Source organism: Rana temporaria, chromosome 3, assembly GCF_905171775.1.
Source record: "Rana temporaria chromosome 3, aRanTem1.1, whole genome shotgun sequence".
Taxonomy (NCBI): Eukaryota; Metazoa; Chordata; class Amphibia; order Anura; family Ranidae; genus Rana; species Rana temporaria.
In genome coordinates, this window is record NC_053491.1 from 80,433,136 (window position 1) to 80,460,098 (window position 26,963).

General features: G+C 41.7%; 1 protein-coding gene across 1 annotated transcript in view; it reads left to right on the plus strand.

The window, feature by feature from the left end:
- FAM189A1 (family with sequence similarity 189 member A1) overlaps positions 1-26,963 on the plus strand; it is a 928,350-nt gene that overhangs the window by 769,000 nt on the left and 132,387 nt on the right. Inside the window, exon 5 of the mRNA XM_040342809.1 lies at positions 16,117-16,224. Coding sequence (XP_040198743.1) covers positions 16,117-16,224 — 108 coding nt within the window. The remainder of the gene's footprint in view (positions 1-16,116; positions 16,225-26,963) is intronic.

A 26,963-nucleotide genomic window follows, 5' to 3' on the forward strand; every position in this document is an offset into this window, starting at 1 on the left:
TTCGGAGTCTTCTGACTCCTATGGCCCCCTGCAGCTAAGGTTGTCACCTTTACTGGGAACAAAAAAAAGGAACCTTATGATCCTCCTTCCAATAATAACATTGCCGACAAGTCACATTTTCTAGCCACAGAATAGGGAATAAAATTAAAAAAATATATATCAGCAAGCATGTACATTTTGAATTGTGGCTCTATCTCTTGGCCTGCTGCATGAGAATTTTGCCCATAATTGCCAACATTATAATTACCGTTCCAGTTCTCCATATAAGATAGGCATTTGTTCTCCCCTCCTGTTTTTTTGGCACAGACATCTCCCATTGGACCTCTTGGAGGGGTTTTGGGATTATTTGGAACCATAATCATTATTGAAGGAGGTATTGTAATAAAAAGGTCCTACAGAAGCCACGTTTGTGGTGAAACATGTAGAGGCAACTTATCTTTTGTATGACTATACTTTGCCCGATCATTTTTAGTAATTTTATATTGTCTATGTAATAAATACATTTTCTATTTTCTGAAAATTTGATGTTGATCAATTTTTCTGTACCTTAAAACTAATTTTTTTTGCTTTTTGGGTATATTTTCTTGTTATCCATATAAGATATAAACCAGATAAGATATTTTGTTTTACAAGTTTGACGTAGCACTGAGCAATCACAATGTTATAGTTATTAAAAATAAGGAACCTCCTGTGCTATGTACACCCACAACAAATTATAATTATATATGTAAGTACCTCTAAAATTAATATCTCAACTGGTAAAAATGCCTAATGATAATAGTGCAACCTTAGAAATGTGCATTTATCTGAACACACATAAGGACATATAAGGCCAAATGCATTTTCCTGTGCAGTGATGTGTGGGCAACCCCCACCAAGGAGTCTGTGTAGCAACCCCCCCATAAAAATTGTATTGGATGCACTATCTAGCAAACTCCCAATCAGGTGTAAACAATTTCTCCAATGTGTCCTTCTCACTTCATGGGGATGAAGCTCTTTTTAAAATGGACCTAAACTAAAATAGTTTAGTATGGTCAAACACTCTTATATCTCAAACATTGGTTAACTACCCTCCAAGAATCTTGCTGGATCTCTCAAGCTCTTCCCATATTTCTCTAAAAAGAGTACAGAGCAGAACATAGTGTAAAACCATACAAATAAAGTTTTATTAAAAGTACCAAACAAACCACACTTACACAATCCCTTGATTAAGTCCACAGTAATGTGATACATAGGACAGAGCTTGGAGGCACATGTACACACACTTTATAGTAGTCTGAATGGGACTCGCCAAGCCTTGGAAGGAAAAGGGAGGGACGAAAGATTCTGCTCTGCCCACCTATGGGCCCGGGGCAGACTACAGGTTTAATAACAGTTATGTATACAAATTTGGAATACATTTTTTTAAATATTATTGGCTAAAGGCTAGTCACATGTTAATATGGCATGAGCTAGCCATTATATAAGGATTTAAAACTGCATAAGAGAAGCAGACAGTGGCGGATCAGCAGAGAAGAAGTAACATCCCACCCTCCCTCCCATCGTCGAGGCCCTTGTTATGTGGTTTGGTCCTTTTCTCATGAAAAGGGACAGTTATACAGATATTGAACTTGTCATAGTATTAACTCTTATGGCTGAGTTAAAGTGATAGTTTATGGTACAAAAGTAAATGGGTTTTGTGTTATATAAATTGGACATGTTTATTATAAATTGGTAAATAAATATAATAGCAGTAATAAGGGCCCAGCTATTCAAATCCATTGTAAAAGTTTTAAATAAAAATTTTAAATATTATTTATTGGTTTATTATTTATTATTATATAATTGTTAAAGTGGAGTTCCACCCTGTTTTGTTTTTTCTAAAATCCCCAAAAAATTTAAAAAAATTTAATAAAAATAAAAATTATACTCACCAGAAAGGACTGTTGCTATGCAAAACTAGCTCTTCTGCCTCTTCATCTACCGCTGTCATCTTCTTCCTCCTCCTCTGTCGCGGTGTCTTCTGGTGAATGGGGCGTGCTGCCTTCTGGGAACTGTGTGTATGCCAGGAGGCAGCCGCCCATTCACAAAACGCCATGCGAGTCGTGCATGCGCAGTAGGAAACGGGCAGTGAAGTAGTAAGGCTTTACTGCCTGTTTCCCTTAGTAAGGATGGAGTCGCCAGGACCGAGCGATCGCCGTCGGGGGCCCATCATCACGAGTGCCTAGGACAGGTAAGTGTCCTTATTAAACGTCAGCAGCTACAGTGTTAGTAGCTGCTGTCTTTTTAAAAAAAAAATTGCGGGTGGAATCGAGCTTTATTGTAATTGTTCTGCATACGGTCCCATGTGACAGTGACTGGCTGGACTCAGTAAGATAAAAGGACTTATAATACCTGCGACTGTTCAGTGTGCACAATGTCAGTGCAAATGAGAGATCATTCCTACATGATTCCTGGAGGATGGCATCAGGTTTTTACAGTAGTAAGCCCTTGTAGAAAGCCAACTCAGGGTTCCCCAGGGTGTGGCGTCTAAGCCCTAGCCTGCTTCTTCACCAGGGCCCATAATGGTGGGGATGGATTTGCATCAAACTGGAAAAGGGTTGTTGCCCCCAGGCACACACGTCTGACAATGCAGAGATCACTTATGTGTGCAGAATACAGGTGGCAGGAGACACAAGAGGATCTGGGAAATTAGCCAAAGTCAGGGCAATTGAGAACATTAGACAAAGCCAATGTCGGTACAGGAGTAGTCAGGCACAGAATTCAAGTGCAGAGAAAGGAATATATGGACAGCCGCACTCCAAAGTCTTAAAAAGACATGCCCTTTATTGGGTAAAAAAGAAAAATGCACTACAGGAACCAGCATACAGTGGGAAAAACATCTGACCCGTTTCGCATTGAACTTCAATGCTTAGTCATAGCTACACTAGAATTCAAGTAATGCAAGGCAAAGCAGGAGCACAAAGAAACTAGGAAGTTGCTCAAACAACCCAGGATGCACTGGGTATGTCTATATATAGGGAAGCAGACTGGGAGGCGGGTCAGGGAGGTGGGTCAGGAAGTGAAAGGGATAAAAATCCACAGTAGAATAGGCAATGCCCATAGGTGAACACAGATATGAATGGAATCACAGATCTAGCAGAACTAATGCAGCACGGTGGTAAGAACTTCACAAACAGAAGACTGCAGGCTAGGCCAGGACAGATGGTTAACATTTGTTTCGGTCCACTTTAAAAAAGTAAGTTTCAGTTCTGTAGAGCAGTGTTTCCCAACTCCAGTCATCAAGGCACACCAACAGGTCATGTTTTCAGGCTTTCCATTATTTTGCACAGGTGATTTGATCAGTTTCACTGCCTTAGTAATTACCACAGCCGTTTCATCTGAGGGAAATCCTGAAAACCTGACCTGTTGGTGTGCCTTGAGGACTGGAGTTGGGAAACACTGCTGTAGAGGGAAGGAAGACATCTGGGAGAGTTTATTTTTTTGGATAGTTGATCCAGACAACACTTTTATGTGTGGCCTGTTACACAAACTGGTCGGTGTGGGGAGCAGGGGGAGATAACACATCACTGGACTGTTTTATATGATTGTTTTGCACAGTGATATATAAAGGAATGCACTTGTACTTATGTGTGTGATTGAATATATAAATATTTATAAAGCTTCACTATTACACGGTACACTGTTGTAGTCAGGGCTTTTTTTCTCAAACAATAGGTGCTGAAACTCAACCACGACCCCCCACCCACTCCCTCCAAATCCCATCAAATAGTGGGTGTGGTCAGATTTCACAAACAGTAGGAGGCTCTTAAATGGGCATTAAATACCAGGATAGCATTAGATACATAGTGCAGAGTTCAGGGGGGTTACACACAGAGTGCAGAGCTGTCACTTGTAAACACAGAAACCAGGCTTCTGTGTTTACAAGTGATAGCAGTCAGCAGGCACCAAAGGGTCTGAGCCAGAGGTGGTGGAACTCAGTTCCACCTTAAAAAAAAAGCCCTGGTTGTAGTTATTTTAAAGATCCGTAAGATACATAAGCATAAGCTGCCCGATGTAGTCGGCATATAGTAATTTTCCATGCCACAGAAAAGTGTGAAAATGCCAAATCTATCACATGACCTTTTGGTGTATAATAGGTGCCTTAATTCAACAAACTGTGGTCTTCACTGTACACTCAAAACCTAATCTATTGCTCTCATGAATAATTAAAGAAAGGGCTGTAAAATAAATGTGAAAGTGAGAAAAGAAAAATCATATTATTTTTGGTTTAATTGGTTCTTTTAATAATGTTACCTTATATTTTCTAACTGTGTCACATACTTCAGAAATGTTTTTTTTTATAACAAAAATCCTGTGACTTAAGTGTCTACATATTTTTGGAAAGCTGTAGTAATAAGAACATGCTGTTTACTTATAACGCTGATTAACATCGCCATGGAAACCATAAACATAGCTTGAGCTTTGCTGCTAATTATGTAATCATATCTTAAAAGTGCAATGCTAATTGTTTTATTTTCCTTTGCTTTTCCTGTAGCCTGTCACAGTGGGAAAGGCAGGTGTGCCCCATTTCTGCCTCTAACACAACTTAACCTTATGACTGGTAGTCAGTAAATAAGCTACTGGATAAATTTAGCATGGCTCTCTGCCCATTGCTATGGCAATTAGATCTGGAAGCGCCATCCTGGTGGCCAATGTTAAACACAGCTGTTTCACTAACAAATTAAATTCACATAATATAATTTAAAAGAAAAACAAGGCTGCCCTATACCACCTTAATGTAATAAGTAACACAAATCCTATGCCTAACCATATACAGTACTGTAGCTTAATATGACATTAGGGAATCTCAAAAGATAATATGGAATTTAGCTTTTGAGGTCATCTAATTTCATGTTCAGTTATTCGGCAAGTATATTAGCTGCCCCTAAGCTATATCACCAACCTCATCACAAAATATCATTCAAATCATCCACTCTGCCCTTCTCAAGACCTCCTGCTCTCTAGACCCCTTATCCTCTCCTCACATGCTCACCTCCAGGACTTAACCTCCCTGGTGGTATGATTCTGTCTGGAATTACGTACCAAAAGCGGTACAATTATTTTGCAAGGAAATTTGGCGTTTTATACTGTAGACCTGTAATTCTTAGGAATAACTCATTTAAATCTGACCAAACAAGAGTCTAGTAGGCATTTTTTTAAAAACAAAATTATAAATTATAATATAATAAATAATTATAACAAATAATAATATATTTATAATGAAAATTATTCAATAATGTAATCAACTCAAAATCACTGAAATTTGCTCAGTTGCAGAATTGTCGCTGTCATTACTTTTATTTGTTTATGACGAATTTCCCCACTAATCGCTATCGCACAATTCTGCAAGTGATTATAATTTATTATCGCTGTTTTCTAGCTGCTCTAAAACCATTTTTGACATAAAGGGACACTTTTTGGTTGCTATGGACAATCTACAGTTTGCAGTCAGAAAGAACAGTTTTTATTATATAAAAGTACATGTAGGGCACTGGGCAGACCACTAGGGACAAGGGGTGTGTGTATTTTTTACATACAGTACTGTAATCTATAAAATTACAGTATACTGAATGAATGAATGAATGACTTATATAGCGCGGCACATGCGAACTGAATCGCCTCTGGGCGCTTGTTGTTCCTGTCTCTTGGCATCAGAAGAGCAGAGTTTTGATCTGCCTTCTGAAGGCCAGGTGGTTTTCCTCCAACCGAATGCTGGCTGGTAAAGCAACCACCCAAAATGGTTGAGCACCATCCCCAAAGGACAATACATGAGGATCCGCCGAAATTGTGATATGGCCACAGATTTTCAATCACAATCTGAAATTCTGACAGAAAAGTTTAAAGAAAAAGGTTATTCTTTACAAACACTAGAAAAAACTACTCTAGAAGTATTGAATATGGACCGAGAAGAACTTCTGACCACCAAAAAGAAGAAACCGTTCTCATCAGAAATGGCCTTCTTTTCAGGTTTCCATAGGCAATACCTAAGCATTGAAAAAATATTTAAAAAACATTGGCCAATACTGTTAAAAGACAACGATTTGGCCGCTATCCTACCCCCTAAACCAAAATTTGTGTATAGAAGAGCACCAGGGTTACGGAACATCATTGCTCCAAATGTACCTGACCCCCCACCACGACCTCCAACTTTCCTTGATGGGTCTGGCTTTCATCACTGCACTAGGTGCAAATCATGTAAGAGCACTAGTCGAATCAGTAGAAAAGTTACTCAATTCAAATCCAACGTCACACAGAAAGAATACAAGGTGAAACCCCTCATAACATGTGACTCACATCATGTCACTTACCTACTCGAATGCCCATGCTCTTTACAATACGTGGGCCGTACCACTAGAAAATTACGAGTAAGGGTTAATGAACACGTGGCAAACATTAAAAATGGGTTCCCGAATCACAGTGTGTCTAGGCATTTTTTACAGTTCCATAATAAGGACCCCAGCAAATTAACATTTATTGGTATAGATAAAATAACCAGTAATTGGAGAGGAACCAACATGACTCAGGCAGTTTCACAGAATGAGACTATGTGGATCCACCGTTTGCGAACGATGCACCCGCAAGGCCTCAACATCGAATTGGACCTGAACTGCTTTTTAACGAATTATTAACATTAAAACTGAGTCTCCTATATTTTATACAGTTGCCATGTTTTAATCTCATTTAATTTTAATTTTAAATTTTATTTAATTTTTATCTATTTTCAACCTAGCAAGTTGTCTTGATTTCAGGATATTAAGATTAGATGGCATTTATTAATTACCCCATATTTAATAGGGGATACACAGTTTTGGGAATAAATTTATGTCCGCCCATATGGAGAATAGACAGTTTCAGGTTTCAGAATCAACTTGTTTTATCTCTATAATATTAATCATCTTATTTTTATATTTATTTTCATTGTAATCTTAATATATGTAATGTGTCATGCATAGTTATTTTAATTTTGTAATTTGTGAACACTCTTGGCCATGCTATAGTGTATCATCAGCTCTGTTACCTGCGATTTGTATTCAGAGAGATTTATCTCATTGATTGCTGGGGGTGTATTGCATTACCGCCATACAGCACACTGTGGCATTGAATCCGCTACTGAGGCTATGATACGCCCACTCCCTCCCCCCCACACTATTGACGGACATATAAATTTACATCACTAGCGTGGTTGGGCACGCCTCCTGAAGACGATCTTTCCGAAACGTACGTCGGGGCGGCACCCAACCACGCAATTGTACGCTCCAGTACCCTGTCACTTCCTGCATTGCTGGCTCCACACTGCTGCGGCCGTGGAACGCACGCTCCGGGGATCCGGACATCTCGCAGCTCACAGCACCCAGGACTTACACTAGCTGATTTCAAATCACTACAGCCTCAGTGCCGGGTCCAAGGCACTCACAAAGTAAGCGGCCACTTGGCTCCCTGAAATATATGTTTTTATAACTTATTAAAACGAATTACGCTATGTTTTGCCACCATTTATTTTCCATGCACATATCCGAGAATCCATGATTGTTTCCAACACTGCTGTCAGGACGTATCCCATTCATATGCAGGTGATCCTGTCAAAGCCTTAATTGTCCTCCCTTTTTGATACCAAAACTGGGGGCAATTCAATCTGGTAAGGAGCCTGCCTATTTATTCACATTGGGTGTTTTGACAAAATCACGGTGAAGGTGGATCATTTTGATTGAAAACACGATACTTCTTTCAATTAAGAAATCACTTATGGGAATTCATTTTTCCAGCTTTAAAAACGTCATCACTGGACTTTTTTACTTTTTCTTTTTGATTGTGGACTCATATTTGTTTATCACCATTTTTTGATTTTTTGATTATCACTACAATATCAATTATATCCAGGGACTGGATATACTAATTCACTATAATACTTTGTTTCTATTTTGATGTCTAGTATTCATATTTAGTTTTAAATATTGTTTAATACTATTATTATATTTATATAGCGCACCCTATCTTTACACATAAAAGCATTCCATAGTCTAGGACCCTGGAAAGCAAACCTTCCTTCTCCTTTGGACTTGTATCTTGCTTTGGGTACCTTGACCAGATTTTGGTCGGTAGATCGCAGAACGCGATTGGAATTATAGGGTTCTATCTTGTCGCAAAGATATTGCGGAGCCTTCCGATGGATGCACTTATGCGTCAGACAGAGTGCTTTAAATGCAATTCTGTCCTTTACTGGCAACCAGTGAAGGTTTCTCAACGAAGGTGAGATTGATTCCCATGTTTTTTTCCCAGTCACAAGTCTGGCAGCCGTATATTGAACGACTTGCAGACGAGAGATTTGGTACTTTGGGAGTCCGAGGTAAAGGGCGTTTGCATAGTTCAGTCTGGAGTTCACAATTGTTCCCACCACAACTGCTACGTCTTCTTTGGGAATAAATGGAATAAGTCTGCGTAGTAGACGCAACAGATGGTGAGATCCGCTGACTACTGACCCTATTTGTGCGTCCATTGTCATGTAGGTGTCGAAGATGACCCCGAGACTTTGACTTTGGAGCTAGGGGTGATGATTTGGCCCAGAATGGGCGGGGGTGTCCAGGTTGGTGCCGGTTGACACTTGCGGCTGGCGTGAAACATGAGAAGTTCTGTTTTAGAGCTATTGAATTTAAGATAACTCTTAGTCATCCAGTTTTCTATTAAAGAGAGACATTTCTCTAAACTGAGATGATGATCCTTTTTGTTGCAGATGCGAAAATACAAATGCGTATCGTCTGCGTATGAGTGATAAAGTAGTTCTTGGCTACTGATGATTTTAAAGAGAGGTCGAAGATAGATGTTGAAAAGCACCGGCGACAGGGAGGAACCTTGGGGGACTCCACATGACACCGTGCGCTTCTCCGACGTGAAAGATCCCAGTTTCACTGTTTGTGATCGGTTTTCAAGAAAAGAGGAAAACCATGGTAGATCACCTTCTGCGACTCTGGCTACTTCAGCCAGTCGCGTCAGTAACAGTTTATGGTCTACCGTGTCAAAGGCGGCACTTAGGTCCAGTAAAACCAGGAGACAGGATTCTCCTTCGTCTGCTGCTTCAAGAACGTTGTCCCATATTTTCAGTGTCTGGGACGGAAGCCTGATTGAAATGGATCGAGTAGATTATGGGTATCCAGATGCTGTTGCAGCTGTTGTACCACTACTTTCTCCATTACCTTGGAGAGAATGTTTAGGCCTGTTATGGGACGGCGATGAGTTGGGTCCTTAGGGTCTAGGGTAGGTTTTTTCAAGATGGGCTGGATTGTGCCCTCTTTCAGCAGGGAGGGCACTGTGCCTTCCTTAAATGACTTATTTATAAGCTGCGTGATGGGTGGTGCCAGGATGTCGGCACATTCCTTCAGCAGTTTAGTAGGGATAATATCATTAGGTGCTGTGCTGTTTCGCAAAGTACCAAATGATGGTTTTTGTGGCATCGATGGAAGTGGGCTCCAGAGTGAACATTGTCGACTGTGGGAAGTTTTCGTTGGTGTTATATGGTTGATTGAAGGGGGTATTGTTCTGCCGAATGCTTTCCCGGATTCCCTCAATTTTGTTGATGAAGAAATCCGACAATTCATCGCAAAATTCTTGGGAATCTGAATTGGGGGCAAGACATCCTGGACTCATGGTCTGGGTGACCATCTTGAAGAGTTCGCGGGGGCGGTTTAAGGCGCTGTTGATAACCATAGAAAAATGTTGTTTCTTGGCTTTGAAGATTTCTTTATGGTATTTTCTCGTTATTGCCTTGTAGATGAAGAGGTTTTCCTCTGAAGCGCTTCTTTTCCAGGCGGCTTCCGCCCTTCTGCGCTCTTGCTTCAGTAGCGACAGCTGGTTGTTGAACCAGCCGGACTTGTTTTTCCGGATGCGGGCTTTGCGTTTCGGTGCTACTAAGTCGGCTGACTGTAGTAGGGCTGCATTTATGGCATCCAGTGTATCTGAGGCTGTTTGATGTGGATGGATTGTTTTGATTTTACTTCCCAAGGTAGATTTGAAAAGCTCCGAATGGAGCTTCTTCTGAGATCTAGTCCAGTGTGTTGTCACTGGCTTGGGTGCTTTTATCAATGGGGGAGTTTTGGAAATTGTGAATTTAATTGCATGGTGATCTGTCCATGGCAATGGTTCATTTTCCAAAATGCTTATTTTCAGATTATGTCTGAAAATTAGGTTGAGCGTGTGACCTGAAGCATGTGTTGGCCCACATATAAGTTGCTGTAGCCCTAACCCTTCCAGGTGGTCAATACAGGCGTCGGCAACGGGATCTTGTGAGGAGTTGGCCCAGAGATTGAAATCCCCGAGCAGCAAAAGGTGTTTGCTGTTTAGGGTGTAAGTGGAGATAAACTCCATCAATGATGGTAGGAGCTGCGATTTTGGCCCAGGTGGCCTATAGCAGAGAAGAATGTGGACAGTCTCCTGGGGGTTAGTTTGAAGTTGAAGCGTAAGGGTTTCCATGAATGGAAGAGGATTTTGAAGGGCCGGCTTAGTGATCGCAAGGTGAATCTTGAGGATCACCGCCAGGCCTCCTCCTCTTTGTCCTATTCTGTTTTCCGTTATAATCCGATAGTTTTCTGGCACCAGTTCTCCGAGAATGGTGTTACAGTCGGCCGAGAGCCAGCTTTCTGTAATAAAGAGACAGTCTAAACCGTATTGTAGTATGAAATCTTGGATTTCTAATCAGTGTTTTACTGCCGATCTTGTGTTGACCAGAGCACATGATATGTGCTTAGGCTGGGATGAATGGTTAGAATTTTTGATAGTCGATCGTCGATCAGTTCTCAAAAGTTGCTCTGTTATTAGGGCTTTTTTGGTGACGGTTGGTAATACTGTGGCGAAACTCCTCAGACCCCAAATCGTTTCTGCAGAGTATTGCTGATTGGCCATAGTCGCCAATCGCTGGGGGGGGGGGTGCCGGTGTTTGAGTGATAATGGAGAGAAGATTCACTGAATCCTCTCTCTCAGCTTTTGGTCCAGAGGAAGGCAAAAAAAAACCTGGCCGTGCTGGGCCAATTGTGCTGCGGCAGGGAAAAAAAATTCCTTCCTGATCCCTGGAAAGGCGATCGGACAATCCCTGGATCAAACACTGTTGGATTGTGGAGGGGGGGAAGGGGGGGTGAGAAGTGTCTCTGTTGCTGGGGTGTACCAAGATGGCTGCCAGACAAGACACAGGACCCAGGCTTGGGGGGCTGTCAGCTAGGTAAAAAGCTGGCTGTGCTGAGCTGGGTTGCTGATCGGGGGATGGTGGAGTCCTCCAGGGATAAGGAAGGATAATCCGGGAAAATTCTGCACAGTTTGGTGGCGTTTACAGGGCGTATGGACGGCGCGCCGGTAGGCCCCGGCTGAAGCCACGGACTTTCCTAAGGCGCGGCGGCCGCGAAATGGCCTAGTCTGGCGCGGGTGTGTAAAAAACGCTGAAACACGCCAAAAATTAAGCCAGGGGGGTAGCGGGGGTATGCCTCAATCGTGGGTGGCCGTGTGGGGGCGATGCAGGGTGAACAGCGAGGCGGAGAGCCGCAGTGAGGGGCCGGTGTGACGACTGTCCTGAGAAGGACGGCCGTCAATGGTTCCCCGTGATGGAAGGCCCTGAGAGGCAGGGTCTTACCTGCGGAGGAGAGGGGGTCCAAGGGGAGAAAGGAGCTGGTCCTCGGAGCTGCGGTGCAGCACGAGGTATGCAGAGCCTGCCTAGCTTCTGACTGTCTGGTCCCTGGTGAGAGCAGACTCGTAACGGAAGGTCCGGAGCGCCCTACTCCACCACTGACACTGACTGACTGACTGTATGTAATGTGTTTGTTTACTTTTTTGAATTTGGCGCCGTTCTCTGCCCCGTGCGTTGTAATGTCGCAGGGAACGGAGATGGGTGGCACACAGGGACACTGTGAATCGAGCGATGACCCGCTCGCTCACACAGCGGGGATGCATCGCAGGATCCAGGGACAAGGTAAGTAACTTTGTCTGTGGATGCTGCGAAAGGTAAGCCGCGCCGCTGCATGTGACTCGGGGATACCGATAGTAGCATGAAAAAACCACCCCGAGTCACGCTCGGGGATACCGCTAAGCAGGTTAAGCCCCGTACACACGATCAGAATTTCCGACGGAAAAAGTCTGACTGACCATCGGTGTAATTCCATTGGAAATTCTGATGGGCAATTCGGAGAATATGTTTCCTTTTCCCCCGAGGAAATTCTGTCGGAATTCCGATGTGATTTAGGTCAGACAAAGGTCCGATTGTGTGTACGGGGGCTTTAGTCTGAGCCTTTTCTATCTTATGGAGCTCCCTTTCCCCAATATGTCCAGTTATCTCCTATTTCATGGGTGCTCAACCTGTGGCTCTCCAGCTGTTGCGGAACTACAATTCCCATGAGGCATTGCAAGCCGCTGACAGGTACAAGCATGTCTCCCAAAGGCTGAGGCATTATGGGAATTGTAGTTTTGCAACAGCTGGAGAGCCACAGGTTGAGCACCCATGTCCTATTTTATCTGCTTTTGGGCAATTCCTAAAAACTCATCTCTTCAGGGCAGCCTAGATGAAGAGATATGGACATGTTTGTAGTCCATATCAGGAGAGCTGTTTGGGTTGACAGTCATGGCTCCATATATACAGTGGGGGAGTGACACCTAGCAACAGGAAGAATATTTTGCAGAATTACCAGTTATAAACAAACCAAATGAAGCTTAAAAAAAAAGAAAATAAAGGCAACCACCACACCAAGGCTAGTAAGCCACAATATATTACATGTTTGGTTTGGCGTTTAGATACTTTAGACACTTTATTATAAGGCATAGAAATTGTACTGTATTTTATGCCCCTTCTGATGACTGTGCAAGGAGTGCAGATCTAGGTATCCAGATTTCTTCAGTGAATGCCCTAAGAGACTGCTGGATGATTTTGGTGGCCAACAAGTGATGAAAATAAAATAAAAAAAATCTTTTTTTTCGGGGGCTGATCTATGACTTTTTCAATGGCTGATCAGTGTCTGCTACCTTTCAGATTTGTATAACTGTCTTTGTCTTCACTGGGGAGATTCACTCTCTCCTGGTGCCCATTGTCACAGGGATGGAAAGTGAAGGGTAATCACTAATTTTAAAGATGTCACAGGAAATCTTCCAACTGGGTCACCTGACCATAAAGAGAGCCCCTTTTACTTCCATTGTGTTTTATGGACAGGAAGAAAAAAGAGATACATTATTTTCAATAGGGCAGAGAGTGAGAAAGAAAAACACGATAGGGGTTTTAAGCCTTTCCTTCTCTATCCAAAAATCCCAGTATTGATACATATATTGAAAATCAGCAACCTTCTAAGCAAAACAAATAGAATCTCTCTTTGATTACCCCTCTTGGCTATGTAATATTTAGCTAAATGTGAATCTGAAACAGTGTTAGTCATCATTTCTGTGCTTCGGGTTTCACTGATGATGATGCAGTGGTGGAGGCAGTGTTGTGTAGCAAGGGAGCCCATGACCTGTTATAACAACATACCATGAGCACAGGACCACACAAAGGACCTATCCCACTCTCCTTTGTGCGGATATGCCTGTGAGGCAACCCCTTCTTGCTTTACTGGTACCTGTTGACAGTCGTCTGCGCACCTGCTTTAAGTTTTACATCAACAGATCCTGCTTTTCCCCTTGGGCACAAGTTTCATTTTAGGAAAATGGCCCCACAGATGTTAGGAAAAGGAGGAGTTCATGCCAGTTATACCCTTTAACCAATTTATTGAATCAATAGAAGCAAGGATATACGTTGGTCGCTTTAAGAAGCTATAGGGGGCACAGCGCCGGATGCTTGTGGCTGACAGCCGCAATGTCCGCCAGCCACCCGCAATCGCTCCTCAGAAAGCCAGAATGGGGATCTGTCAATGTAAACAGACATCCCCATTTTGCCAGGGTAGTAGAGAGAGATCTGTTGTTCGCAGTGATCAGGAACAGTGATCTCTCTCCTCCTCTAGTCAGTACACTGCCCCTACAGTTAGAAACACCTCCCTAGGGAACACTTAAACCCTTGATCACCCCCTAGTATTAACCCCTTCCCTGCCAGTGACATACTGTATATACAGTAATCAGTGGCTATTTTTACCTCTGATTGCTGTATAAATGTTAATGGTCCCAAAAAAGTGTCAAAAGTGTCTGATCTGTCTGCCGCAAGTCCCACTAAAAACCGCAGATCGCTGCCAGTAAAAGTAAAAAATAAATAAATAATAAAAATGCCATAAATCCATCCCCTATTTTGTAGATGCTATAACTTTGGCGCAAACCACTGAATATATCCGCTTATTACGTTTTTTTTTTTTTTTACCAAAAATATCTAGAAGAATACATATTGGCCTAAACTGATGAAGACATTTTTTTTTCTTTTGGGATATTTATTATAGCAAAAAGTTAAAAATATAGTTTTTCAAAACTGTTAGGGCCAGATCCACTTACATGTAGAACGGCGCAGCGTATCAGAGATACACTACGCCGCCGTATCTTACCTGGCTCTAAGTCGAATCCAGGAAGAATTTGCGCCGTAAGTTACGGCGGCGTAGTGTATTTCTGGCGGCGGAATTCAAATCGGCGGGTTGGCGGCGTGATTCATTTAAATGAAGCACGTCCCCACGCCGATTGAACTGCACATGCTCAGTTTTGAACTTTCCCGCCATGCTTTGCGCGAAATGACGTCGCAACAACGTCATTTTTTGAACTTCGACGTGACTTACGTCCATCCCTATTCACGGACGACTTACGAAAAAAAAAAATTCAAATTTCGACACGGGAACGACAGCCATACTTTAACATGGCAAGTCTATGTATACGCCCCATAATACCAGCTTTAATTATACGCCAGAAAAAGCCGACTACAGACGACGTTAGAAAATGCGACGGCCGCACGTACATTCGTGGATCGTTGTAAAACGCGGAAAATGACGCAAAGTCCACCCAGCGGGCGCCGAAGTATTGCACCTACGATCCGAAGGCGTACGAAGCCGTACGCCTGTCGGATCGAACCCCGAAGCCGTCGTATCTTGGTTTGAGGATTCAAACTAAAGATATTATGCAGGAAATTTGAAAGTACGCTGGTGTATCAGTAGATATGCCGGCGTACTTGCTCTGTGAATCTGGCCCTTACTCTTTTTTTGTTTATAGCGCAAAAAACAAACGCAGAGGTGATCAAATACCACCAAAAGAAAGCTCTATTTGTAGGGGAAAAAAGGACATAAGTTTTGTTTGGGTACAAAGTTGCACGACTGCACAATTGTCAGTTAAAGCGCCGCAGTGCTGCATCGCAAAAATAGCCTGGTCATTAAGGGGGCAAATCCTTCCAGTCCTTAAGTGGTTAAGAGAGAATTACAGCGGCCTACCCTATAGCAGCATTAGAAGCTACTTGGCTCTTGCACACTATCAATGACCTTACAATAGGGTGGGCACAAGAAACAAATTATCCTGGGTATGCTTACAAAGTGATGCTCCACTGTAGACTGCACGCCTCTCCTGTCAACCTCTCAGCTGCAGAAGCAGGCTCCCTGCTGTCGTGAGCCGCCAGACTCATTGCAGTCCAAAAGTTCCCGAAATAGGAAGAGCTGCTCACCTTAAAGGATCATCTTTGGTTCATTGTAATATACCGCCTGGTGCTTAACAAATCTCATGCGTTTCACTCCTCAAGGAAGCTGAAAAACACTAAAATTGTTTAGCAACGGGTGGTATGTTGGTGCATCAGTATGTTACAATAAACCAAAGATGATTTTTTAAGGTGAGCATCTCCCCTCTTTTTCCTTTTGGACTGCAGTAACAAATGATCCTGATAAGCTTTTAAAATGAATTGATGAAACCATGCATGTACATAGTAAAGCAAATATTAGAATTTAACCCTTTGACAAAGAAAATATAATAGCATGTTATAATTTCCCAATGCAGTGCCCAGTACAGCATTGTAAAATATTTGTACACGGCAGGAAATCGGTGCTGAACAAGCAACAGTGCAAACTAATTAATCCCACACTGAATAGAAAGCAAGTGACAGCCATTATTATAAACCCAATTAAAGATGTTTGCATTCCTGTCACATGCATTTCTGAGACAAAAACCTGATGGCTTTTTTGCATCTTTTCACAGGACCTGTTGTTTAGCGTGTGTGCTCTGAATATCATCTCCACAATCGTCTGTGCATTGGCTACTGCAATGTGCTGCATGCAGATGGTCTCTGCTGATGTTCTACAGCTGGTGAGTAACAAAGACAGCTATTCAAACCTGTATCCATATTTACATGCAATGTACTTGTAAACACAAGCAGTGCTTGATTGCCAGGGACCTCATCACTATGCTGATGTTATCACGACAACCAGGCAGTGATGTCATCACCGTTGTCACAATGACATCACCCTCTGAGCATTAGAACCCTCTACATATCAATGTGCAGGGTGTGCATAAGTACTATGGAGCTGATGTCACATCAAAAGCATCAAAATAATAAAGAAGAACTCCAAAATGTTCCTTTTAATAAAACTGGTCACAAAAAATACATGCCACAGCAAAAAATAGGACAGAAGCTGACGCGTTTCGCACTATAACTCAGTGCTTAGTCATAGCATATTTTTTTTGTGACCAGTTTTATTAAAGGAATGTTTTTGGAGTGCCGCTGTCCAAGTCCTTCTTTATTATTTTGCATATCATTGCATTGCCAGCACCCATGGTTTGGATCCAGTGAGAAGGTTCTCTGGTTACATCTGAGTGGTTACTTTTCTTCTTTTCATCACGTGTTTCAGTTGTAATAAAGATAACTATTTTCTAGGGTTGCACCGATACCGTTTTTTTATTGGTGAGTACAAGTACCAATACTTTTAGTCAAGTACTCGTCAATTACGAGTATCGATACTTTGCAGTGTGATTTGTGTCAATGCAAAAAGATCGCATCTGCAAAGAATTGCATGCGATTTCCCCCACTGCTCCTGTGTGTATAGAAGGGAAAAGTGCCATCTAGTGGTCAGTTTAAAAAATGTTAGAATCCACAGTACAGATCAAATGATGCATGTAGTGTCAATTATTACGCAATCAGTTCAGGACTTTATCATGGAGCTTAGAGAGCTGTGATATAGCCTTTTCTTGATACCTCTTCTCAACTGGCAGAGGAGGCCTTGGGCTGAATTCAGTGACCACTCGGAGAAAGCAGAGGAGCCCTGCCAAACAGGATTCGATTTCAGCTGGATGGATCCTTTTGTCACAGCCATAAAAGAGGCAAAAAAATAGGAGGATCCAGTCAAAGAGACTTTGAAAGTCTAAAGATTTGTTCCTGAATTTGAAAAAAAATCACAGGTTCCTTTCCTTTCATGGAGGATATAAAGTAGTTATTCACAGAAGAGTGGAAAAAAATTATGAAGTCTTGCCTAAATATTAAGCTCATTTAGACATCCAGTCACAACTCTCCCTTCATTGAAGCTTCTAAAGTGAGACTAGCCTGCCTTGTTGCCCTGCTGACGGAGGATGCAGTCTTTTTCAAAGACCCTCTCTTTGGGAAAAGGCAAACCTTGATCTCAAAAATGCTATACTCTGACATCAGTTGCCACATGCAAAATAATGGGCCAAATCCTCAAAATCGTAGCCTAACTTAATTTTTCCCATTTAAGTTACACTGGCGGGAAATTTCTACCTAAGTGCCCGATCCACAAAGCACTTACCTAGAAATTTCACGCAGTGTAACCTAAATTCTCCCGGCGCAAGGCGGTCCTGTTATGCAGGGGGCGATGACAATTTAAATGAGGCGCGCTCCCGCGCCGGCCGTACTGCGCATGCTTGTGACGTCATTTTCCCGACGTGCATCGCGCGAAATTACGTTACGCCGGGCTTTATGGATTGCGACGGGACAATAAAGTTGCGACAGGTTAAAAAAAAGATACGGCGAAAAAAAAAAATCAAATTTAAAAAAAAATCGCGCGATTTGTAAAAGCAGCCCTAATTTTACGCATGCAAACGCGAAGCGGCATTTCAACGCGAAATGCCCCCAGCGGCGGATGCGGTACTGCATCCTAAGAGCCGACAGTGTAAGTCTCTTACAGATGTCGGATCTTCTGCCTATCTTTGGAAAACTGCTTCTGAGGATCAGTTCCAAAGATAGGCACAGGGATACGCAGGCGGAACAGCAGATCCGCCTGCGTATCCCTTTTGAGGATTTGGCCCAATCTACCTAGGTGTCCCGGTCTGCCGATTATACCAAATCACGGCCACTGGAAGTGCTCACAAGGCTGCAAGATAAGTCCTGGGACCCCATGGGTATAGGGTGGAAGTGATGTCAGCTTGGGGACGGACCACCTTTACATCTCCTCCAGCCCTGTGAGTACCTCCAGCGGCCATGATTTGCTGTCATCGGCAGACTGGGACACCTATGTAGATTATTTTGCATGTAGCCAGATAATTTACTGTGAGTTCTAACATTTTAAACTACCCACTAGATCAGGGATCCTCAAACTACGGCCCTCCAGCTGTTGCGGAACTACAAATCCCTTGAGGCATTGCAAAACTCTGACATTCACAGACATGACTAGGCATGATGGGAATTGTAGTTTCTGAACACCTGGAGGGCCGTAGTTTGAAGACCCCTGCACTAGATGGTACAATAATCCCTTTCTATACACACAAACACAGGAGCAGTGGGGAAAATTGCATTCCTGTTCAAATTCAATGCAATACTTTGCAGTGCAATTTGCACCCATTCATTTTGTAATGATGCAAATCGCACCGCAAAGTATCAGTATCGGGAGCATTTGGGCGAGCACCGATACTCGTACATAAGCTTGGTTTCGGCATCGGTGCTTCCCTACTGTTTTCCATTGGATTATAGGGGATAATATACAGTATGTTCAGTGCATCAAAGTAAGCCTCTGTATAAGTTCAATCAACAATCAATGAAAAAAAAATGTGGAAAGATCAATGGTGTACAGTAACCTGTAACAGGAGGCCAGTCATTTTATAAATGAAAATCAACTTTAAAGTCATCCGGTTGAGGTTTTACAAAAGAGGTCACTTGTAAAAGAAAAATGTACATTTCTGGTGGCCTGTGTATTGAAAAACTCCCCCATTTCTGCTTCTCAGTTGCTGCAAGTATCCAACCATCAAAAAGTTAATCAGGTGTTCCCCCTTCCTGGTCAGCATGGTTCCTCCTGCTAGCTCCTATGTCCTGCAGTGATTTTTGAGTCAGCAGAAAGAACTACAGCAACTGGAAGGGGAGCACGTATACTAAACAACCAAAGTTATGAATACTTGTATTGGCTAGGGTGCAGAGGTTTTTAATTAATGAACTGGCAGAAAGGTAAGTATTTAAATGCCTCTTTTGCAGATGACCTATTTATTTATTTTTTTAAAGTGACCTTGTAATGGCAAATGTTCCCCAAATGGCAGGTAATAAAGGACATACTGAGCTGAATAAACATTTGCATTCATTGGGCATTTTTCTTCCCAACTCTGTCCTATTCTTAATATGATGTGCATCGTTCAGGTTGCTCTTGATTTCCCCCAAGTCATTACAAAGCATCCAAAAATAGATACAGACATTACTGAATAGTACATGTAGTGCTGCCCTTGTGAGGGTCACTGGTTAAATCAGTACCCCACTGGTTGCCATGACCCTGCAAGTCCTCCGCCACCTCTGACACCTTAGGTTCAGACATTTTCCATTTGGGAATGATAACAATGAAGCAGGTACAAGAGAATTGATTAAACCAATTAACTTGTTTACTTAGGGAAATGAAAACAACTGTAAAATCAATACAAGTTTACAGTTTAGAAAAATATCTCTTATAGGAATATCAATAACTAAACAACAATCACTTATCAATATTAAACATTTAATGGTGAGGACTGAGGACTATAATCACTGTACACAGCAAGGCACATGAAATGCCTATGTAAGCAGGTTACAGGAGGGCAGAGGAATGGCTCTTATTGATGTCAGACCCCTATCTTCTGTTCCTCAACACATAGATGGAGAATAGTAAATACAATGTTAGAACTTTTGACAGCGTAAAGCTATATTGAAATTCAATCTGCTCTTTTAGCGTTGTTGGCAAATTGTAACTCTATGAGCTCAATAGAAACAAATCCCTGAAGTGAGGAAGGAGATGAGAAGTAGTCCTGTATTACTGTGAAGCAATCTGGTTGATCTTCAGCTAGCCCTTTGAAACAATTGTGGGCAAAGAATTTCTGAATGGCAGAGCAAAGCAACTTGAATCAATTGTGAATAAACAAAGAAGGACATCTTGCTGTGTTGAACAAACTGCAAATCCCTGACTTAAAGATGTTGCCCTCTGTAGAACTACAAGTAAGAGCTGGTCAATAGAAGATAGAAATGTCTGTATATAGTGTCCATGATGTTTGGCTTAGATCCTTGACACTAAGGATGATAGATGGTGCAGAAGTGTTCATAAGGTTGGGCTATTGCCTGCTCACCACACTGGAACAAGAGATGATGATGATGATGATGATGATGATGATGATAATGATGATCTCTCAGGAATGTAGCTAAGGGGATGGTATCCAGCCTCTGCAGCACCATGCTACGGCTCACCCGGATCTGATATCACCGCAGGGTAGATGGAATAGGAACAGCCTCCAGATCAATGCCAAACAGCCAAGGTCGTTGCCCACAGATGTCCTTTCAAATATCCGCTGGATGGTTCTGCTCTTGCAGGCCGCAATTCAGCTGCAGCATGCACTGTCACAAAATCCCTGCACTCAGATCCAAGTTTCTCTTTTAAAGACTCTCCCAGCAGTCTGTTCTTCCCCATCGGCCATCTGGTAGTTGTAATTCCCGATGATTCAGCAAGAGGGCAAATCCCATCCATTTGCACTACATGTCCCAAGATGCCCTGCTCTGCCTTGTCTCTGCACCAAGAAGGTAATAGGTCAGTATCAAATTCAGCACTAGAGGGAACCAACTTCCCCGCTGCTAAGTCACACAGTATCTTCTGATATATATATATATATATATATATATATATATATATATATACAGTATATATATATATATATATATATATACACAGTATATATATATATATATATATATATATATATATATATATATATATATATACAGCTTCTGGCTACATACATATTGTAGTTATAAGATTGGTAACTAAAATGAACATGGCCTGGCCAGAAATATTTCTAAAGTAACAACAGTGCCTAGTTGTAAACACCTAGTGGTGTCTTGAAGTGGTGTTACTTTTTACTTTGTGCTCCTGGGGAACCAGCTTGGATCCTAGGCCCATGCTCTACATAGAGCTTTTAATTCTGTCTAGGTTACAATTAAGTCCCCCTCTTTCAATAAGCTTTCTTTTTTTGTCTAATGACATCAATACAGTTGGCAGTAGATGCTCTGACAGGAACCTATTAACTGCTTGCCAACTGCCTAACGCACATATACGTCAGCAGAATGGCACGGGCAGGCAAAATAACGTAAAGGTACGTTGCTTTGAATCTGCCACCTAGCGGGAGTGCGCACGTCGACCACGGTCTCCCTGACCATGCCTGTGGGACCCGCGGACTCGATGTCCACCAGTTTCCCACGAGCGTGTCACGGAGAGGCAGAACAGGGAGGATGCCTTTGTAAAGTGGTGGTGATCTGCGATTTTTATCATGACTGCAACATTATGGCGGACACATCGAACACTTTTGACACTATTTTGGAACCATTGTCATTTATACAGCGAACAGTTCTATTAAAATGCACTGATTACTGTGTAAATGACACTGGCAGTAAATTGGTTAACCAGTATGGGGCAGGGAAGTGGTTAAGTGTGAGGCGGCTGGGCTACATGTGACACGACACTGATCACTGCTCTCGATTACAAGGAGCAGATTATCAGTGTCCTGTCACTAGGCAGAACAGGGAGATGCCTTGTTTACACAGACATCGCCCGTTCTGCCTCTCCGTGATACGATCATGGGACACTGGCAGACATCGAGTCTGCAGGTTCCGCGGGCATGGTCACGGAGACCGCGGTTGGCGTGCGCATGCTCGCTAGGTGGCAGATTCAAAGCAACGTACCTTTACGTTGTTTTGCCTGCCCGTGCCTCTCTGCTGACGTATATGTGCGTTAGGCAGTCGGCAAGTGGTTTATAGGTTTCTGTCAGAGCATCTACTGCCCACGGTATTGATGTCATTAGACAGAAAGAAAGCTTATTGAAAGAGGGGGACTTAATTTTAACCTAGACAGAAGTCAAAGCTCTATGTAGAGCATGGGCCTAGGATCCAAGCAGGTTCCCCCAGGAGCACAAAGTAAAAAGTAACACCACTTCAAGACATCACTAGGTGTTTAAAATTCGGCACTGTTGTTACTTTAGAAATATGTCTGGCCAGGCCATGTTAATTTTAATTACCAATCTTATAACTACAATATGTATTATGCTTATGCTGATTTCTGTGTTTTATTATTTTGGGTGCACTTGGGCTTTAATATTTGTCGGCAGGTTTCTATGTATCTATCATTTACACTACCAGCAAGGGTGTTATATTAATTAAACCAGTTTTAAGATAGTTTTAATCCCCTTTTAATATAAGTAGTATTTGCTTCTGATTCATATTTAAAATCAATTGTTTAATTTTTATAATAAAAATTATTTTGCCGAAAATCCAAATAAGCTCTCTGCATACAATTCTCAGATATGTGGCTACACGTAAAATAGGTAATGCATTAGGGATTTTTGTCAAACAAACAAAACAGTCAACCGAATGGAAGAACATCATGGTTTAGTTTGATATATTTTTCAGTGGCAATTATTGTTTTGAAATGTTTTTACTTACGGTAATTATTTTGATCTGACCTGTTTCTACTTCAATATTTTTGTTCATGATCGTGAACAAGCATTAAAGTTTAGGCTAAATTAAGCTAAGTGTTAATTACTGATTCTAAGTAAAAGAAGCAGAAAAATACATATTATAACTGGAAAATGAAATCTCTGTTTCCTGCACTGGATGCTCTACTATGCTAATTGCCTCCTGTAATTGCATAAGGAGGTAGCAGTTGGTTGATGTGCACACAGATGCATTGCAGTTCCTGCTGCCCATGGTAATTTTTAACATCCAGAGACCATTTAGGTCGCCCAAAGACCAATTTACATATCTGACTGTTTGTTTAGTTACTTACTTAAGAATTCTTATTGTCCAGCATCTGCCTTTATTGTCTACGTAATTATTGTAATTCTTTCCTAATCCCCTTGTGCAGTTTTGCAGACACCAAATGAGAGCGTCTCCTTTCGGTCGTGAGCAATCTTTCATATGCCCATGCATGCAGAGTTCCCAGCGGATCTTGTGTTTTCCAGTTGTGGCATCTGCTCTAAAGCTACATAGCGTGTGCCGATGATTTTTAAACAACAGGCAATGAAAAGGATTTCCAAGCAGGGAATTCCTGTCTTCCAATCACTTAATATTTTATTGCATTTTATCCTGAAACCCAGTATATGCATTTCAGGGTAATACCTGCATGTTAAAATATATCGCTTACCTTTCATTTGTAGCTTTCCTTGAATTTAACTTCTTACTTTAAAAAGTCTAACCAGTAAAAAGTCATTATAAAAATATATTTATTTAATGATCAATATAATTTTATAGCTGAGCATACAAAAAAGCAAAAGAGTGAAAATCAATTCAATTATACAAACCGCAGCTTGTGAACTTGCAGCGTGAGCTGTAAGAGGTTCAGACCAGCTTGTTTCTTTGACCAGTTTCTTTGAGTCAGACTGTTTTCTATAGAAGAAATTGTTACATAAGTGCTGATGAAAGTTGTGGAAATCTGTTTCAAGCTATGAGCATGAAAATTCTGAGCCTTTTACAAAAGCACATACATGGAAATCTCACTGATTCACCTGCAGCTTTCTTTGTAAATCCACATGCCTCTAATTGCTTTATGGCAGCTTAACTCCAGTCACTAATAACCTAAAGAAAGGTTCATTAAAATAAGTAAAGCACCTTTTGCACAAAAAAATTAAATAAAAAAGTCAACGCTTCAGTTGAGAAATTTCCATTGCAGTATTTTTTTCTGCCACTAGTCAAGTTAAAGTTCAGCATAGCTCAATCCACCTTTTCTGAGCCCAGGTTGTCCTGGACCTAGTTATATTGTTACATAGTTAGTCAGGTTGAAAAAAGACACAAGTCCATCAAGTTCAACCACAAGAAATAAAACAATAATAATATCGTACAATCACATATACCCAATTCTATACCCACAGTTGATCCAGAGGAAGGCAAAAAAAACCCAGCAAGGCATGATCCAATTTGCTACAGCAGGGAAAAAAATTCCTTTCTGATCCCCCATGAGGCAATCGCATATTCCCCGGATCAACTTTACCTATAAATGTTAGTAACCAGTTATATTATGTACATTTAGTAAAGAACCCAGGCCTTTCTTAAAGCACTTTACTGAGCTGGCCAGAACCACCTCTGAAGGGAGTCTATTCCACATTTTTACAGCTCTTACTGTGAAGAAACCTTTCTGTATTTGGAGGTGAAATCTCTTTTCCTCTAGACGTAAAGAGTACCCCCTTGTCCTCGGTGTTGACCGTAAAGTGAATAACTCAACACCAAGTTCACTATATGGACCCCTTATATATTTGTACATATTGATTATATCCCCCCTTATTTTCCTCTTCTCAAGAGTGAATAAATTCAGTTCTTCTAATCTTTTCTCATAGCTGAGCTCCTCCATTCCTCTTATCAGTTTGGTTGCCCTTCTCTGCACTTTCTCCAGTTCCCCGATATCCTTTTGAGAACTGGATCCCAAAACTGAACTGCATATTCCAGATGAGGTCTTACTAATTATTTGTACAAGGGCAAAATTATATCTCGCTCTGCAGTCCATACTTCTCTTAATTCAAGAAAGGACTTTGCTCACTTTGGAAACCGCAGCTTGGCATTGCATGCCATTAATGAGCTTATGATCTGCCAAAACCCTCAGATCCTTCTCCACTACGGATCCCCCCAGTTGTACTCCTCCTAGTACGTATAGTGCATGCATATTCTTAGCCCCCAAGTGCATAACTTTACATTTATCAACATTAAACTTCATCTGTCACTTAGTCGCCCAATTAGACAGAGCATTGAGGTGACATTATTCCACTGCATAGCTTGGTGTCATCTGCAAAGACAGAAATGTTACTTTTGATCTCAGACCCAATATCATTTATAAAAATATTAAAAAGTAAGGGTCCCAGCACTGAACCTTGGGGTACATCACTGATAACTTTGGACCATTCAGAGTAAGAATCATTAACCACTACTCTCTGAATTCTGTCTTTCAGCCAGTTTTCTATCCATTTACAAACTGATATTTCCAATTCTGTAGACCTTACCTTACACATGAGCCGTGTGTGCGGAACTGTATTGAACGATTTTGCAAAATCCAGGTATACCACGTCCACTGCCACGCCTCTGTCCAAATTCTGCTCTTGCCGACCGCAATCGCGGGACTCCCAGGAACATCGAGTTACCGGGACCTAGCCCCAGTCTGTGATTTGACAGTGAAAAGAGGGGCAGCATGCTTCTTGTCAGCATGTTATCTGATTGGCTGCTTGTGCCATGTATTTTTCACACACTTCTGACTTGCTGTACAGGGACTGGAAGACACTGATATCAGGTCGCATTCATGTTCTTACACTGCTTGTATTTAACAATACATTTAATGTTGTAGCAATGATTAAAGGGCTGCATTAATTTGTGTTCAGCCAAAATATAGTTTTTTTTATTTTGGATAGATTGGGAAAGAGTTTGAACCCCTGTCAGGTTTTTTCTGGGGCTCCATTAGCCGCTTCAGCCCCGGACCATGTTGGTGGTTAAAGACTGGGCCACTTTTTGCGATTTGGCACTGCGTCGCTTTAACTGACAATTGCGTGGTCATGCAACGTTGCTCCCAAACAAAAGTGACATACTTTTTTTCCCACAAATAGAGCTTTCTTTTGGTGGTATTTGATTACCTCTGAGATTTTTATTTTTTGCGCTATAAACAAAAAAATAGCGACAATTTTGAAAAAAATTTAATATTTTTTACTTTTTGCTATAATAAGTATCCCCAGAAAATATATGAAAATAACTTATTTTTCCACAGTTTAGGCCAATACATATTCTTCTACATATTTTTGGAAAAAAAAACGCAATAAACGTTTATTCATTGGTTTGCGCAAAAGTAATAGCTTCTACAAAATAAGGGACTGTTTATGGCATTTTTATTAATAATTTTTTTTTTAACTAGTTATGGCGGCGATCTGCGATTTTTATATTTTTATGGCGGACACATCAGACACTTTTGACACCATTTTGGGACTATTGTAATTTTTACAGCGATCAGTGCTATAAAAATGCACTGATTACTGTAAAAATTACAGTGAAGGGGTTAACCACTAGGTGGCGCTGCAGGGGTTAAGTGTTCCATAGGAAGTGATTCTTACTGTTAGGGGGCGTGGCTACACGTGACACGTCACTGATGAACGTTCCCGATCACGGGGAATGGTCATCAGTGACAGTGTCACTAGGCAGAATAGGGGAATGCCTTTGTAAACAAGTTCTGCTCTTTCCGACCGCAATCGCGGGACTCCCATGAACATCGAGTTCCCGGGACCCACGGCCGCACGCGCGAGGCGGCAGATTTAAAGGGACGTACCTGTACGCCAATCTGCCTGCCCGTGCCATTCTGTCGACGTAGATAGGCGTGCAGCAGTCGGCAAGTGGTTAGAGATAGTTACCCTCACTGTTTTGCGGAAACATGTTACCAGACAGGAAGACGTTATGATGTTTTTTTTTTCCATAGACGAGAAAAAGGCTAAATCCCCTGTTAATTTTTTTTCTCTCTCTGTAAGTCCCTGTTGCAGATTCATTCTTTCTTCCTGTTTTGTACAATTGCAAAAGAAAAAGAGGGTAAATTTCTCAAGGGCCGGGTTTACATATGTGTGGCTGTGGTTTCTAGCCTGGGGTCCGATGC